This window comes from Arachis stenosperma, chromosome 5, assembly GCF_014773155.1.
Source record: "Arachis stenosperma cultivar V10309 chromosome 5, arast.V10309.gnm1.PFL2, whole genome shotgun sequence".
NCBI classification, from domain to species: Eukaryota; Viridiplantae; Streptophyta; class Magnoliopsida; order Fabales; family Fabaceae; genus Arachis; species Arachis stenosperma.
The window spans coordinates 116,113,138-116,132,046 of record NC_080381.1 but is presented as its reverse complement, the minus strand read 5'-3'; the positions used below and the strand labels follow the sequence as shown (position 1 = coordinate 116,132,046).

The 18,909-nt window shown below is 34.8% G+C and overlaps 2 protein-coding genes and 1 pseudogene across 2 annotated transcripts; 1 reads left to right on the top strand and 2 right to left on the bottom strand.

The window, feature by feature from the left end:
* Positions 1 to 40: 40 nt before the first annotated feature.
* Positions 41 to 1,033, top strand: LOC130981173 (uncharacterized). The gene has a single exon (XM_057904792.1). It carries the CDS (start codon positions 41 to 43, stop codon positions 1,031 to 1,033), a length of 993 nt encoding a protein of 330 aa, XP_057760775.1.
* A 530-nt stretch (positions 1,034 to 1,563) lies between these two features.
* Positions 1,564 to 6,170, bottom strand: LOC130981817 (probable metal-nicotianamine transporter YSL7). The gene is made up of 6 exons (XM_057905540.1): positions 5,592 to 6,170; positions 3,967 to 4,121; positions 3,641 to 3,738; positions 3,418 to 3,552; positions 3,099 to 3,288; positions 1,564 to 2,813 (listed from the first exon to the last, which is right to left on the bottom strand). The coding sequence occupies exons 1-6, from the start codon at positions 6,016 to 6,018 to the stop codon at positions 1,704 to 1,706; spliced, it is 2,115 nt and encodes a 704-aa protein (XP_057761523.1). The 5' UTR covers positions 6,019 to 6,170; the 3' UTR covers positions 1,564 to 1,703.
* A 3,653-nt stretch (positions 6,171 to 9,823) lies between these two features.
* On the bottom strand, positions 9,824 to 10,793 carry LOC130981172 (uncharacterized; annotated as a pseudogene).
* Between the last annotated feature and the right edge of the window lie 8,116 nt (positions 10,794 to 18,909).

The window sequence follows — 18,909 nt, the reverse complement described above, 5'->3', positions numbered from 1 at the left end:
TCACAGTTTCATATTGATCATCGTGCATTACCAAATACCAATGGACCAGTTGGGCATAGGTGATTACTACATCAGCGAGGAAGATGAAGAAGTCTACGTGAGTCATGATGATGATGATGATTTTAAAAATTATTACCATTGTTACCCTGCTTCTTCCATTGAAAAGTCAAATTTAGAATCGGGCAATAAGATTATCATGCCCCCTTCAGCACTTAATAAACTTTTGTATGCTGGAGTGGAATACCCTATGTTATTTGAAATGAGACATCTTTCTAATGAAAAATTTTCTCACTGTGAAGTCTTAGAATTCACCGCTGAAGAGGGAAAAATTTTTGTACCGAGTTGGATGATGAAAAATATACAACTGGAAAATGGAGATCTTGTACTTCTGAAAAGCACCACACTTGTAAAAGGAACATACCTCAAGCTGCAGCCTCACACAAAGGATTTCATGGATCTCTCAAATATAAAAGCAATGTTGGAGATTAATCTGAGGAGCTTCTCATGTGTAACAACTGGTGACACAATAATGATTCCATACAACAACAAAGAGTACTACCTTGATGTAATTAAAACTAAGCCATCTCATGCTATCAGCCTCATTGAAACTGACTGTGAAGTTGATTTTGACCCACCTCTTGATTATAAAGAAGAAGTTAAGTTGCCATCTACTTCATCTGACAGGAAACAACAGCAAGAAGCTGATGACACTGATATTGTAATAAAGATTCGAGAGTTTGTACCATTCTCTGGTCCTGCAAGGCGTTTAGATGGTAAGCCATCCACACCATCAGATAAACAAGCTTCTTCCTCTTGTATGGCAAAACAGAAAGGTGACAATGAACACAAGAGTTCTTCCTCAAATAATGTTTCATCTACAACTTCTGGAAAACTTCTCTTTGGGTCAAGACCACACAAGACCTCTCAAAAATCCACTAATCAAGAGTCACACCACAAGGCAGAAACAACCCTGAAGCCACAAGAACCAAAATTCCAAGCTTTCAAAGGAAAAAAGTATTCACTAAAAAGTTAATTCTTTTATTAGTTCTTTTTTCTTTGTCTTTTTAAGTTTAATTTTAATTTACCGTGTAGTCCAACGGTTTTTTTTGTTGGTTCTAAATTTATAAAACTACTCTTCTACCTTAACCATGACAACAATAAAGAAGTGTTATCTTTATGTTATCTTCTTATCTTATTTTTATTTTTATCTTTCGTAGGCAATACTCTATATATATTTAGTTTTACTTTCATAATTCAATGTTCAATTCAATCAATTAACAATCAATAAAAGTTCTTTTCTTTGCTTTTCTTATTCTTTCATAATTTTATCAGTAACTTTGTCTTGAAGTTTTATAAAACTGCAACAAGGAGGCTCACACAAGCAAAGGGCGGCAATGGCCCTCCCAACCTTTCAAATTTAAACACAAACTATATGAATTTTCCAGTTTAACAATCCCCACAACCCCCCCCCCCCCTTTCCCCGGCGGGGGCTGGCTGCTGCCACCGCAGTCATCTCTGTGCCCCTTACAAATTCCAAATGAAAATGATTTTTGAAGCCTCAAATGACACACATGGAAACATATACTTGCTAATATATCTTGATATAACATCATACATCAACAAGTTTTGCAGCTTTGCTTCACAAATTTACAAGGCAATAACATGCATTAAGACTTTCATAAGATACTAAACCCATATCAATTTTAACCTGAAACCGTTAAGAAAGTATCTACCTTAGCATTAGTGGCCCTAGACAAGAATTTCATACAAATAGGTGGTTTAACTCCAGCAAGAGCAAGAATTGAAGCAGGTAGAGTCCATATTCCATCGCCGCATATCAAACCAGAAGCTACAGCCGGTCCAAAAGCATCTGCCTTGGCCTTGTTTACCTTTTCCCACACAAACAATATCAGGCTTCCAACACACATATCAATGGCAAAGTAGGATCCTAGATAGAATGGTATTGCCATAGCCATTGGAAGTGGTATGAACCTCCCTCTCTTACCCAAGCAATCTTTAATCAAGTTTATCAGTATGGCAGAACCAAAGAAGATATAACAAAGCAACAGGCAATTTTGTGGTAGTGTCTTAAAGCCTTGCACCCCCAATATCGCCATGTTACGGTACACTATTGCGTACGGGGCAGGGTATTCACTTTTATGTGTCCCAAGATCAGGAAATGCCTTGTAGAAAATCCAAAAGACACTAGGGGATATAATACAACCCATTGTTGTACCGATAATTTGGCTCACAAACATGGAGCGAGGTGAAGCGAGGGTAAGGTAGCCAGTCTTAAAATCCTGCATCAAGTCAGAAGCTGTGGAAACAATGTTCATCATCACTCCACAAGCTGCAAGGCCAGCTATAACTCCACCATGTGATGAACCAGCCCATGCTCCAATTGTGAAGATTGCAAGTTTTCCGTAGGTGGATGCAAGTGACCAATCTGTTAGCCCACAGCCATAAGCATTGCAGAATGCTAAGGTGGGAGCAACGAGATAGATAACAATTATGTAGTACCACTTTAGTTGGTGAAATATGTGTGGCAAAGTGGCTGTAGAGATGGCAGCAATAGCAACATAGGCCCCGATGGCGAACCATGTGGGAATCTGATCTTTAAGAAAGACTTGGGTACGCCGCTCATCATCATAAGATAGCTGAGGAGTTGAGGGAGAGTCTTGACCAGCAACAGGGAGAACATTCTCCTTTTGTTTATCACGAATTTGAGTATACAATCCCAAAAATGTATGGCTTAGCACCTTGACAAAGTTATATAATCCATCTCCCAGGATCATGGCTATGGCTATAAACACCTGACCACAAGGTTTAAGATAAATTTAATTACTAGGTAGACTAATAGAAGTGGAAAATAAAAATAGAACTTTAGCGTCTGCAATCTGGAAAGTTAGAAGTGGAAGTATAAAGGAGTTCTGTATCATCATGCAGAAATTATAAAAATACATAGATATTCATGACTCCTGATTTCTGCCACTTCCAATCCATTATCCAGAAAATTGTCTCCTCCTCTTAAGTCCCTATTATACTTTTGTTACTGGAATGTTGCTTCAAAGTAATGTGAACTAGCTCACGGGACTTACCCTATAACCTTGAATGCCGTGAAGGCTACTTTCACCAAGGCCCTTAGGATACCAATCACCCTCTTTGTTCTTTATGAGTGGCCACATTACACCCCATGAAAGAATTCCTCCAAGCAGCACCGATATATTTATGATGTAGGGGCAAATCATTCCCACTCCAACATAGATTGCAGAGAAATCAAAGAAGAACCTGAAAATAAGTAAAGGTTGGATTGATGTGTCCAAAGTCTTATGGGAATTGAGTTAACTGGAATTAGTATTATATTTAAGCACATTTTCATCTTGACATTAATAAAGATGTAAATGACTGACAACATACTTGTTCTCGAATGCTTTAAGCCCCAATGTCGGGAAGGCTTGAAATCCACAATCGTCAGAAGCTGTGTAGAACCATTGAAAGAAACCCCATAGGAAACTCAAACTGAAGAATTTTCCCAACACTTTCACTTGCTTCCTGTAAGAGTAGAAAAGAAAAACTAAGTTTGGATGCCTAACTTTCATGTAGTTAATTCTAGTAAAAAAGAGTTTGCTAAGATGACTACTTGGCTAATTTGGCTCCTTGAGGTGTGTGGAAGCTGTTGATAAGATGAGCAGTTGCAGTACCACTTGGATATGTCAGTTTGAAATCAATAACCATAATCTGCAACCAACAATTGAAGCAGCACTTACTCAAGTCTATGGAAGATAAGATACTGAAAAAAAATTGCTAGATAAAAGGTAAAACTCTGCTGATTTTTTACATTGGCATATTTCTTTTCAAATTTATTAGGAATAAAATGGAACTTGTACCAAAAAATGGTGATTTAATCTTATAATAAAATGCAAAAGTAATGGATATTGCCGTCAATATTTTGAGAGTTTGCCATACCTTTCTTAGAGGTACAACGGAGAAGAGGCCTAGAAAGCTAACAACAAATAGAAAAGCAATTATCCACCCTAAACTTGGGTTCTTATAATCACTGGTGTCTGAAGATTGATCAGCAACCCTTTTACTCATTCCAAAGAGGTAACTCCCAAATCCTCCTGTCAACACAAATTCAACCACAAAATCCGCCTATTATGACATCAAGAAAAGAATAATTTCTATGTAGTATGTCCATGCATAAAATTTAATCTACAAAAGAAAAAGTTCCTAGCAAGGTCCATCCATATGAAGCTTCCTAATTCCTATCATGCTTTCATGGTAATTTTCATAATTTTTATTGAATGATAACATAAAATTATTTTAAACTATTAGTGCATGAAAATTAGTCACACAGAAAGCTGGTCCTGGCTGAAAGAAAGATTAGTTTATCCCCACACATGCATATCATGTCTCGTTCTAGACTCTAGAGTTTGTTTTGTGACTCCAATTTTGTCAACCAATTATGACTTAACACTTCAACCTAGGTAAACTATGTTTACTTAAATTGATAGAAGACATAAGCTTTTATTCAATCTTAATTCATATTTCATCAGCAGTTATTTCAAACTGTCACACTTTTAGTTTACTTTTCAGTGTATAAAACTATAAACTGTTGTTGAACCCTAAACAATGCATTCACATTTAGCATGATTTGGCTTCTATGCCAACTGTACCCTTCATATTTTTAGCAAAATTAAATTATCGTGTCTCCTTAATATAGTCCAACGTTTTTATTTATTAAACGTTTCTTGGTAAGTTGAAATACGACAGCAAGAAACCTCATATTTCAAGGCATGGACAAAATTTTCCGCTTTTGCAGCTTCTATCCTGTTGATATTCCATTTTTTCTTTCATATGTTGTAGAATTAGTAGGCAGCTGTATGACAGTGACAGATAATAACTTTGACAACAAAAGATTGTGATATCATCCACCCTAAAATTTCTCCAAGCCAGTCAAATCGAGTTAACTGACTCCAAAAAATTTTGTTGGGGAGAGGGGGCAAGGAAGAAGAGAGAAAGAGTTATAGGTAACAATATTTGCCAGAATACAAACAACAATACTTGGTAATTATGTGGTTTATGTGGTTAAAAGTTGATAGCATACATAATTAACTACTCTAGTCCTTTGATCTTTAACCTGGTTTTACTATGCCAAAATTCCAAATACATCTTCATCAATCAACTGTAATATCAGAAGTACTCCCTCCCTCCAACACATGGTAGCTAATGATGTATTTGGATATATTGAGAAGTTAATGATGTATTTGGATATAACTGTTGTCACAAACAACAGATATTGCTGGGCCAAGGCCCAAGGGTGTAAGTATTAAGAACTTCTTGTCAATTTCAAACCAAAGAAGCATAGTATACAGATTAATTCACAGTCAACTATCAAGATTTCTAGCCATGAAATCAGAAAAAGGGTAGCATGAATCAGAATCACTCTCCAACATGATTTTCAATTGCGGCTGCAATTGCGCTGTAAAGAAAAAAAAAATTGCACAAAATTGTGACGGTAATTGCAATTGCAGACCACAATTTAGAACCAAAAACAAGTTAACAAAGGCATAGAATGAAAGAAGGTATACCACTAAAGGCTATGCCAGAGGATGCAACAACACATGTTTGGATGACAGTGTTCTCCTGCCTTGTAAAGGGTTGCTTCAACATTCCAGAACCTTGCAAGAACTTTGTCCAAATCTTGATAAAGAAGAACCCCAGAAGCCCTGCGGAGACGTTGAGTGAAGGTATAATACCAGTGGTGAGATTCAGCTTCATCACAATGAAGCTGAAGAGTATGCTGAGTACAAGGCTCACTGCAAAGGCTCTCACAGTTAACTGCTTCCTCCATGATGGAACAAGCTGGTGCTGGAACACCCTCTCCACTGAAACCTCTTCTTCCTTCATCAGCTTCTTCTTCCCATTTTGACTGTTGTGTTCATCACCATCATCAATGGATTCAAACCCATTATTGTTATTGTTCACCACCCTTTCCTCACTTCTACTTTGTGCCATTTTCCAAGGATATTGATGTGAGATTTGGAATCTCCAAGGATGATGAGTTGAATGAATCTTCTTGGGTAATAATTAACAGTACTTTATACTTTGGATAAGGTAGGTGTATTGGACGTAATACTAATATCTAAAGGTACCATATATGAGGAAGTATGAAGAAAAAAAGTGTGGTGGGTCTCATTTAGTAATTTTCACAAATAGTTTGTGGACATCAACATCAATAAGGGAAGAAAGAGATGGCATGTGATGATGTGATAATGTGAATGTGATCTTAAACAAGTTGTGCCTTAGAGGTCACAGCTAAGCTAACAAGTCAATGCAGTGAGAGAAAGTGGGATTGACTAGAACACCGTTGTTGTTAATGTGGGGACTCTTGATTTGGATTGTAACAACACATTTCAGATTTGTGTAGACTCATTTTTTAACACTCTCTTCTGATCTCTGAATTTATCACTACTCCTAAAAAGGATAAAATGATGGAAAGGAAAAATATAAACTACAAAATAGATTTTGGTAATAACATAAATTTTCAGATTTTATTTGTGAAATAGTATCACCGGTCAAATCTTTTTAATAAATATATATAACAAATAGAGAGACTTTTTTAAAATTAAATAAATTAAATTCCATATTAGTACTGATATACATTTTTAAAATTATTTATTTTTTTTTACAGCAGTATTTATCTCATTGTCACTGTAAACAAAATAAATATATACATATCTTAATATAGATAAAATATGTATAACGACAAAAAAATTAAATCATTCCGAAATATGTGTTGCGGCAATTTGAATCAATATAAAAAATAAAATCAATATAAATTGTTATTATTTAAATGGTATCAATTTAATCTGTTCGCTCACGTAATTATTACGTAATAATTTTGAAAAATAATTTTTTTATTAATAAAATAATAATACATAATTAAATATAGATATAAAACTTCTTTTATAATTTATACTATTAGTGCATATATGAAAATTAAATTTGTTTAGAAATAAGAAAGGTTTTTTAAAATGATACAAAATTTTGGGTATAAAATATCATTACTGTTCAATCGCAATGAATCATACAACTTATTAACTTCAAATATATATGATTTAGTCATATTCTTAAACTGAATTATTTACTATAAAAAATTAAAGGGACGACTACTTGTGCAAGGCGTTATGATATAATTAATGAATTAATTAATTATAATTTATCGCAGTTGGCATCATCTCCATTATTAGCCGTAGATAAATGCGAGATTTAATTTGGCTTTATCTTTATTGGTCTTTTTCAACCCTATATAATGATATTTGTCCCCACAAATTAAATTGGATATCTTCTGCTTTTTTGTTTTGATGATAATAACGTGTTTGTATGAGTCTATATACATTGGCATGGTAGAAATATGGGAGAATCTAGAAACCAATTAAATTATTTGTCTCCTTTTTTGAAACTTATTACACAATGGATTATTTTTTATATATATTATTATTATAATGACAACGGATTGTCCCAGAAAAAAATGTTTGTGTCCTTGTTAGATCAGGCAAACATTCGTCAGATATATTTTTGTGAAATGAAAAAAAAAAAATTGAATTTTAATGGAGTTGGTTCTAAAGGTAATGAAACTTTGCAAGTTTCATGTGATATACAGCTGTTTTTTTTTCATTGTTATTTTTATCGTGATCTTTTCATGCATTTGATTGGCAGGAATAATTTCTTTTATTAGTGAGAATATTCATCTTTTATTTGTTCAACATAATAAACAAGAGCATATGGGATTCTATCCCTCGTGTTAAAAAAGGAAAAGGTAAATCAATCTCTCCACTTTATGCAATAATAATGTGAACTGCTTCTGTTTATGGCGGTTACATTGTTGACCCACTTTTTCATTCGTTTCACTTTTTTCATAAACAAAAATATTCAACTCACTTTATGCTTTTAGTTCAAAAGATGGTATCATGCCGAAAAAGATTATTCACAACATGACAAGAGAAATAAAATATCAAAGACTTAATTATTAGATCAATTGTATGGAGCTAGGTAATCTTGTAGGGGAAAAAAGATAAATATAAAGTGTATGTAATTTTTTTTAATCACATATTGATAAACGTAAATTTAATATTATTATTTATCATCCTAAGGTTTGTCCTCTAAATGAAAGCTTATGAACTATATTATAGAACAGAAATTTATTCAAAGAAGATCGAGAAGCATTCGCTCAATTAAGATATACATACATGTCACATTCAACCTCTTTAATTTACTAAATATAATTCAAATGAGAATATTCTTAAATAAATAACCCATATATGGGATGTACCTTGGATTGATTAAATTCTTCGTTGACATGCCATATATGAATTTTAATTTTTAAATAATCTCCTATATATAGCACATGATGATGGGATGATATCTCAAAAAATATATTATTTATTTTTATTATACTACATCCACTATATAAAAATAACAAAAATATTATACTAAAAAGCAGCACCACATATTTTTATATATATCTAAATATACTTCACTTATATTTTTAATAGAATAATCATTTATATCAAAATAATAAACTTTAGAAATCTATGAATTCAGCATTGCAACTCTTTAATTAGCTAGTGACGACTTAGCTGGTATTTTTCTCTTCAAATATCGATTATAAATATATCACATAAGTTTAGAGATTTATTTAATGTTTTCCTCTTAAAAAAAACTATTAATCCATCATAAACTTTTTCACCTTATCACTTGACCAATTATCCATATATAATATCCATAAATATGTGGTTCTATCTCCCGAACAAGTTTTTTCTTAAAAAAAGACAAAATTATTGGAAGAACAACAATGGAATCTCCTTATGGAATTTAATGCATGCAAGCTAAGTGGGATAGAGACAGATTACAACATTTGATAAGGTTTGGATTATTATTGTGTGAAAGGGTGATCAAATTCTGTGTCATAATTTGGAGGTTGGCAGACATCAATATGAAGTTATGAACGACTATATTCAGCAAAATATAACTATCATCAACTTTGCCTTTTCTTACAAATCATTTTCTTAAACACTATTATATTCTCTTCTAATAAATATCATAAAAAGAAATAATACTAATCAATATTTTAAAATCTTAAGATATAACGGATGATATTTTTAGTTATATGTAGAATATAAAAATAATATAAAAGATATATAGTACGTGAAAATCTTTTTGCAACCCCGGAGAGAATCCATCTTTAAGTGTATTTTTTTAGTGTAATTAATATCTTTTAAAGTGTTAAATTATTTTATATTATGAACCAATCAAATTTAAGAGTTTGAATGGCTATTTCAACCAGGAGCCTTAAGTTAAATTTTAAGGAGGAACAAAAAGATTAATTTTACAATAAAAAAAGACAAATAAAATATTTATTTTGGTGTCTACAAATAAAAGATTTAAACAGACTAAATTAAAATTTATATATAATTTATTAAAAAGAAATTAAATTTGGGGGGCAATTGCCCCCAATATGAGGCTCTGCCTCTGATTTAAACAGTAGATAACAGTGTTAATTATAGTAAATAATGTAGTAATACATATATTGTAGGAAAAACTACCATTTGTACCCATAAATTTTGCGAACACTGACAAAAGTACCCATTAAACAAGAAAATTAACGTTGTACCCATGAAAGATGGGTTCCGTGTGACAATAGTATCCAGACCGTAATTTTTTGTTGATTTTTTAATAAAATTCCCAAATTAACCATTCTATCTTCATCCCCAAATTCCAAATTTCGCAACCCATTACCATGTTCAACAACAGTCCCCTTCTATCTCTCTTCACCATCATCATCATTAGAATCCAAAGTGAAATTCATGGAATTCTCCAACTGCTGCATCTCAGCAAAACCAATCGGCCTATAACTGGCAGCAGCAGAAGAAGATTCTAGAGATCCTCCACTCCTCGCAGAGATTACCGAATAAGCACCAACAGAAAGAACAACCATGAAAGCACGTTGGCAGTTGAACTGAAGCGTGGCAAGGGCGCTGGCTCTGTGGTAGTCCATGTGGCCCTTGCACCTCAGAGTATAGTTTTCCCTGCTCAGTTGGTGCAGGGAGCACCCTTGCGCCACCCAGCCGGAGAACAAAGCCAGGCCAATCTGAATGATCCACGTGCCCTGAAGGATGAAGCCCATTCCACCTCCCAATCTGGGGAAAGCGGAGCCCGGAGACTTCAATTCAAGAAAATTGGAGAAAACACATACAGCGATGGGAACCAGCAAGAGACTGTAGTAACGGTTTTCGACCCCGCTTGGATCCTTCCTCTGAAGGTAGAGTACAAGAGGAACTCTTGGACGAAGGCGAAGGCGGCAAGGAGTTCTAATAATGATGAGGGGAGAGGGAGGGGGAAGGTGAAGAGAGAGAGGAGGGAGTAAGAGAGGAAGAGGAGGGCGATTGGTAGGAGCTGGAGTTGGAGGACGGAGCCAACGGCGTCGTTTGAGTTGTGTGCGTCGAAGAGGGAGACGAGGGAGTTGATGATGAAGAAGGCAGAGAAGATGGAGACGGAGATGGAGAAGAGAGAGGATTGAGATCGAGAATGGGAATCTTGTTTGCGGTTGGAGAAGGTGGCTTGGAGGGTTTCGTGGGAACTCACCGGAGGTGCAGAGGAAGAAAAAGGAGTAGGGTTGTGAAATTTGGAATTTGGGGATGAAGATAGAAGGGTTAATTTGGGAATTTTATTAAAAAATCAACAAAAAATTACGGTCTGGATACTATTGTCACACGGAACCCATCTTTCATGGGTACAATGTTAGTTTTCTTGTTTGATGGGTACTTTTGTCAGCGTTCTCAAAATTTATGGGTACAAATGGTAGTTTTTCCTATATTGTAACCAGGACCCAGAAAAATTTAGTAGTAGGGGTAAATATATAATAAAATTTAGGTATAGAATTTTTTTTTACTTTCCACGATACCCAACAAGTTAAAGACTAATTCATCATAAATTTGGGTTCCATTTAACCATCTGCAATTGACTGGCAATGAATTGCGTGCTACACATACGAGATGGAATTCAAACTCCCAATACTTACTTAAGCGGACGATTAAGCTGTCATTAACCAATCTAAATTGGTTTAGATATATTTAAAATTTTAAATGAGAACTATCTATACATATTGATAAGAACTAAAAGTATATATACAATAACTTATTATAATATTTAAAATAATAAAAATATAATTTCATACAGTATGATATTCAAAATAATAAAAAAATAATTTATAACAAATTTTTTTAACATAACTAAATATTATTTTTTATATTTTTTTAAATAATTATTTTATCTTTTACTATCTCATATTTAATTGTCAAATCTATTTATTATAATCTTTATATTATAAATAAATTTTTTAACTAAAATAATTACAGTATATTAACATATAAATAACATATTTTTTTTTATCTTAAATGATTTTTAAAAAATTATTAATAATTTAAGTTGTATTTAATAGAAAAAAATTAAATTTTAACTTAATTAACAATTAATTAATTAATATAATAAAATTAATTATCACTATTTTTTAGTTTATTTATTTATTTTTATACTAAATTAAATTTAATAAAATATTTTTTAATATAAAATACAAAAAATTATTTATATTTTATTTTAAAATAAACATAATATAACAAGTTATATATATATATATATATATATATATATATATATATATATATATATATATATAAGTGTAAGTATTAGTTTTTTTAAAAATTTTTGTGAGGGGAAATATCCCCCTCTTTCTTATGCATAGGTCCGTCTCTGATTATAACTAAAGTAAATATTATTGTCTAGTTGTAAATATTTTGTGGTTCTTTTCTTTTAATTTAATAGTTAATTAATCCTTTTTATCATTTTAATATAATCAATAATTTTTGGTCAATTAATCCCTCTCAATGGTTCTTAGGACTAGTTCTCCCTTATTTTTAAATCATTTTTCATGGTCAATGATGACCTATACTAAAAGACTCTTAATACAGGCCACCACTGCAAGATAACGACAAGAAAATAGATTATATTTTTGAAAATACTATTACATAATAACATTTTCACATAAAGACTTTTATATAAAAATAATATCGTGAATTTTTATATAGTTAATCAAATATATCAAATTATTTAATAATCTATAATATTATCTTCATATAAAAATATCATTATAAAGGTATCTACTTTATATTTTTGTGTATGTTAATGAGATTGAAAATTCTTCCCATCTCAAATGTTAACTGCTTCACCAATACGGTTCAAATATATTTTTAATGGTTTTAAAAAGAGAGAAATATTACCTTGACAAATTATGAGAAAAATATATTTTGAATGACAAATTCACAACATTAAAAATTCAAAATTAAAAGATCATGATAATTTTGTGTCTTTAATTTATTTTTTATAATTTTATTTAAAAAATTTCTCAAATTCAAAAAGTATAAACGGATATTAAAATGGCAAAAATAAATAAATAAAGTACATTGGATTTGATGAGATAGTTGATATGTTGTTTGCACTACGACTTTTTGTGTTTTTGGCACTTAAAGAATATTCGGTATAAATAACTCGTCATGATAAAATCAAAGTGATAAATTCCAACAAAATCATAATTTGCTATCATATGGAGGTTAAAGAACTTTAATATGAAAAAAAATGAGTTTTTGTTGGAAATAAAATTTTTTTGTGTATATAAAAATGGGTAGATGTTACAAATACAGCAGATGCCATATAGGTCACGTGCTGATTCAGCACGCATGATACATAATGGACATATGACGAAATCAGAAGCAACGCGTATCCTGCATGTTGTTCACGTGGCAAACATCCGGCCAACACACACCTTGTGTGTTGGACACATATTAGGCATGCAGGCAATACGCATCCTGCGTGTTGGACACATGACAAATGCTGGTTAGATTGCTTTGCAACACGGAATATGCGAGATAAGTTCTTTGTCTATAAAAACCGAAATTCGTTACTATTTTATTGCATTGAGAGAGAGGTGTTTTTCTCTATGTTGGTGTCATGGAGGACATTGCAAATATAGTGTTTTACCACAACGGTAAAGTTATACGTAATACATATGAGGACGTGAGCTTTACTTGTGAGAGTACATTTTTGTTTGTGGTTCCGTGCACTATAACGTTTGTGGAACTACAATACGGGCTTTGTCAGAACATAGAAAGTGATATTTTAAAGTGGGTGAGCAACATTCTCTACTGGAGTCCAATTGTCGTATTTAGCGGCATGATATAGTTTGAGGTTATGCTTATCGTTGATGAAACAAGTATTTAGCGGATGTTTCGTACTCACCAGCAAACTCAGGTGCAACGTCCAAGGATTGAGTTGTATGTTGAGTTTGACCATATAACTGCAGATGAGGTGCAACGTGACCCACATTTGCAAGATGATAGAACTAAAGCGTATGAAGAAATGAACAAAGACAGCGACGAGGAGTTCAAAGCTACGTACGAAGCCGGTGACGAGGACAATGATGACGATGGGGAAGGTGAGGCAATCACGGAAACTTTAGGGGTTCCACCCGTAATTAGTCAACCGATGGACGTTCCACCTTTTATGCGTAGCTTGTATCTTGACACCATGCATGCACTGAGGTTTTCCAAATATGCAAACATAGGTACGTGAACAGTGGCTAGTATGTTTCCTTAATTTTGTTTTGACGGATCGATGAGCGACAATTTATTCTTTTTATAAGTGTTGCTGACCCTAAGGACGGGGAGTTCAGGATTGGAATGGAATAGGGTTTTAGAAAATCAGTCATTGCAACAATTCGAAGTTACACTATCTCCAGAGGAGTCGATTACGTTGTTTACGAATCTGAGCCACAGAAGTTTTATGCAAAATGCAAGACTTATGGACGTGGGTGCAATTGGCTTTTGACATTTGACGAGGGACATTGATGGGTCACATGACGACAAACCTTGTCGAGTGCATTAATTCATTGTTGAAGGGTGCCCGAAATTCGCTTGTCTTGGAGCTCGTCCGAGCAACATATTATCGGTTGAACGAGCTATTTAAGCGGAAGAGTACTGAGGCTTACCAACGCAAGTGCGCTGGATTTACTTACTCTGATTTTGCCACTTAGCAAATAGAGGCAAATATGCAGCATGCAGGAAACATAGTCGTACACCGATTTGATAGAAGAAACGAGGTGTTGGAGGTGCGTGAAATGCCAAGCGGACGAGTGTTAGTAGTTGATCTTGCGCGACAGAGATGCGATTGTGGGCATTTTCAGGTGGAGCGACTTCCATGTCACCATGTTATTGCATGCTGTGCTAACTAGCGCCTCGATTGGCAGGTCTATGTCGGTGATGTGTACAAGATGTTAGAGATTCGCAAGGTCTACAGGATTGAGTTTGTCTCATTAGGCGACACAAAGGCATAGCCTAATTACTCAGGACCGGCGATGGTCGCGAATCCTGCCTTGAGACGAACGTCAAAAGGTTGTCCCAAGTTGACTCGCTATCTTAAATGAAATGGATTCACTGGAAATGTATGGTCCCCAAGTATGCCGTCTTTGCAAGAGAAATGGTTGGTGGCAGCAGTAGTTCATAGGATTTATTTTCAAGGAGTCTGTTCAGTGTTACGTTAGGTATCAAATCTTCTGTCTGCTGGGAACCACCCCCTTCACGGATAAATCGACGATGTATGCCCACGCAAAGTACCTACCACTGCTCCAAAATTTTGAGCAGATCAGCACTTAAAGTTGGGGGTTAACAACTCTGGCACATCTTTACAAGGCACTATGTCGTGCATCGCGGTACGATTGAAAGGAGATAGATGATTCTCTTGATTTGTTATTTGTTTGGGCATGGGAGCGAATGCCCTTTCTTGCGCCCATTCCAAGACAGCGACTTGCACCCACTGATTTACCAGTTGCACCCAGGTAACACCGTAACAGTATATTATTTATTGGAGTTTGACTTGTATTTTATTTTTGTTTTACTGACAAGACGTAATTTAAACTTTGTTATAACGTTGTATATTACAAGTGGAGTCATCATCCACGAACTAGGGTGTCGATATGGAGGGGAGCAACATCTATTAGGCACCACATAGACTACATAAAAGAGGTCAATATCGATATTAATTTTTAAGAATAATTTACGGTATTAAAAATCTAACTTAGCCCATGCAATATTTTGCAATTTGTCTGGCGACCATACCTCGGCATCATCATTCCGACCGAACTACATCGCCGCCTTGATGTGTGTGACACGGTAGGGTTGTTGCTTTTATTCGATTGTGTCGAATGGCATCATGTGAATCGAGTGATTCGCCAGTACGGGTATGCACAATCCCCCATCTATCAGCACAGGTCATCCCTCTTGACTAGCATTGTTACACTCTTCGGGGAGTATAGTACCATGATTGGAGCACCATACTCGACGAATGGATTCAGCAATGGGAAAACCGTCACAACAGTCGGTTGCAAGATAAGAATCTGCAAGCAATCGCTGACTTTAGCCTGTCTGCCGAGTACTGTAGTTATTACCATAGATTATTTTGGATGTCCCTGAGGTTTTCAGTGTTCATTCCTCAACATTCACCCTAACATCCACCTCAGTAGCCACCCCAGTAGCCATATGCAGTGTTCCAACCATTTCCTTATGATCGTCCGCAACTACCTCAGCTGTCACAGCACAACCATCACAGCCAGCATCACAACCATCATAGCCAACACCACAGCGAGCACCACAGCTTGCCCCACAACGAGCGTAGCCATCTGGGATACGAGTTCGCAAACTTCACCCTATTGTCACCACAGGTTGATACGTATGCGAATGATGTGTTAATCCGTCGTTTCTTTGCTAGTGATGCTTTTGTTGAGAATCCTCCCTGTAGAGCCATCATACTAAGAGCCTATGTCACACGGGGCATCGATGGACGACTCGACTCGTCGAAGCCATCATACCCCCACACCCGATAGTCGAACAAGTGGTTGTATTGATCCACATATTGAGATCCATACAAGTCATCTGAATGTGCCAATAGAGGCTCCGAACGTTCTTGATTTGAATGCGCCGACACAGTAGGAGGTTGTTGACGAGTATATTCCTAGTCCTTTCGCTCTGGCAAAAGCAGGTAGGTCAGGTCCAATAGAGGGACAGACAGTTGGTCATCAGTACAACCTACGGACAGATGTTCATCCACCGAACAGGTTTACTCCGTCAAGTGTTAACAAGATAGCAAACAAGGCGATGAGGTTTCTTAAGAAAAAGCCGTGAGCTGATTAATCAAACTTAGTCTATTTACTGTTTGAATTAGTTGCACTCATCTTCAGTTTAGTCGAACTTCATGTATTTAATCTTTGTATTAGTTGTATGCGTCTTCAGTTGAGTTGAACTTAGTTTTATTTAATCTCTATATACTGTATTAGTTTCAATCATCTTCTACGGATTCGAACTCAGTATTATTTAATCTTTGTATTAGTTGTAACTTACATTCAGTCAAAGCAAACTTAGTTTATTTAATCTATAAACCCTAAAACTGAAAATACAGTAGTTTATCAAGAATTCAAATACATTAACTTAAAAATACAAACTTAGAAATTCAAAATCTAACCACAATGAACAATTGACCTCTACAACTGAAAATAAACCCTATGAACCACCACTGCCACCAACTTTGTCTCCCGCAAAGACGGCATACTCAGGGACCACGCATTTCCTATGAATCCATTCCATTTCAGATAGCAAGTCAACTTGGGACGACCTTTTGACATTCGTCTCAAGGCTTGATTCGCGACCATCGTCGGTCTCGGGTAATCAGTACTCTTTCGCGTAAATAGATCGTTCAACCGATAATATGTTGCTCGGACGAGCGCCAAGACAGGCATATTTCGGACACCCTTCAACACTGAATTAATGCACTCGACAAAGCTTGTCATCATGTAACCCCATCGATGTCCCTCGACAAATGCCAATACCCACTGAGATAGTTTGATATTGTCGCACCAACGGATATATGTCTTGACTCATTCTTGCAACCTCTTAGAGTTGACGTTGCACTCCTCCACCGTCCTTGAATAACCCATGTTGACCACAAGTTTTTGTAAAAACGAGACCTTGAATTCCCTTAAGAATTTGCTACCAATGTGACAAATTAAAAACATCTACCATGTTCTCGAAGGTTTCCAATCACCTCTGCTACGATTTATACTGCCCGGATTAACTCATGACGATCGAAGATTATAGTCGTCTCTTCTTACAACATGCATTCCTAAATTACTAAGAAAAAAGTGTTATGCATTAGCGGTTTCACCCTCTAAGATGGCAAAAGCAATCGGCACAATATTTTGATTCCCGTCTTGCGCAACTGCAACCAAAAGATAACCTTTATATTTTTTGTATAGGTGGGTGTAAATCCCGGTTAAATTAGTAGATAATTAGTCAATAAATTAGTTTTTAATAAGGAGGATTAGAAATATGAATATTATATCAAATTAGGATAGAGCTCATCAAAACGAGAAATTTGACACCAATTTCGAAAAAATTGGTCCAAGATTGGACCGAACAGGCCGAACCGGTTGAACCGGGCCCAAACTGGGCTGTGGGCCCAACCGGACCAGCCCTTTAAGTAAAAGCCACGTTCTTCTTCTCCTCATTTTGGCAGCATCAAAGAGTAACAGAGGAGAGGAAAGAAAGAATGTCAAACCCTCACGTTAACTTCCATACGCCGTAACTTCTCCGTCCGAGCTCCAATCGCCGCACCGTTTGCGACCATGCGTTCATCACGTCGAACTCTACGTTTCTACCAAAACAATTTCATTGGTAACTTGTTTAATTACTCTCAGCCCTCTTTTCCCCCAATTTTCGAATTTTTAATGGGAAGGTTGAATTTCTTTGATTTTTGATGTTTTAGGATCCAATTAGCTTGAGGAAAACGTTCACTCTTGCTTATATGAAGCTTGGGTAAGGTGAGGATACGATAATTCTATTTTATTTTCATTAAATTTGAGCTTTGAGTATTAAATTGGAGATATATGTGTTATGAACATGTATTGGGTTGTGAATAAATAATTGGAGCTCGAAATCATGAATACTGAAACTTGGAGGAAGCGGATTAGTTGAGATTTTGAGGGCTGTGTTCTTTTAGGAAAATTGTCTTGGAATAATACTTGGGAATCGGCTAAGCTATGGTTTAGGTTTCTTGCATTTAATATATAATGTTTTGTGAAAATTTAGGCTAGATGTCCATATGATAAGTTGGATTGCATGTGTATATTTAATACTTAGTATCCTGTTGATGAACATGGTTGGTTTGGTGCTTATTGATTAACTGGTGATTTGGTGAATTATTGATTTGAGGTATAACTATTGTGGTGGTTGTTGTGATAATGAGGTATTTTGTGTTAAAAGTCTAGGATTTGTGAACTATGATTTTTAGTTGAATTTCGGTTGTTAGATTTGAATATTGTATGAGTTTAATTGTTGATCTGAGGTAGATTTATTGTGGTGATTGTTATGATGATGATGAAGGTTATGTTGAATTGAAAGGAATGCAGGTTTGGACCCAAAAAGGGTGGCAAAGTATGAGTTTTAGAGGAGATGCTACCGAGATTTTATAAAAATTAGAGATTTTGTTTAGATTATTATTTGAAAAGATTTAGATTCAAAGGTTATAGGGTTTGATTTTGAGTTATTAAGAAAATGAGTATGTTTTAAGTTTGATTTATTTAGAAAAGAATGAATTATATTTTGAATTGGAACTATTGATGGACGGAATGGGAGGTGTGATAATAATGGATAAGGATTGAATATGATTGATGTATGATGATGAATGAGATGCGATTGAGAATGATGTGGATGTTGATGAATTATAATTGAATTATTTATTATTTATATG

Coding starts and splice junctions, on each gene's coding strand:
- LOC130981173 (XM_057904792.1), top strand. CDS start 41: ATGGACCAGTTGGGCATAGGTGATTACTACATCAGCGAGGAAGATGAA.
- LOC130981817 (XM_057905540.1), bottom strand. CDS start 6,018: ATGGCACAAAGTAGAAGTGAGGAAAGGGTGGTGAACAATAACAATAAT. Junction 4,122..5,591: donor CTCTGGCATAGCCTTTAGTG/GTATACCTTCTT, acceptor TTGTGTTGACAG/GAGGATTTGGGAGTTACCTC. Junction 3,553..3,640: donor CAAGGAGCCAAATTAGCCAA/GTAGTCATCTTA, acceptor CTACTCTTACAG/GAAGCAAGTGAAAGTGTTGG.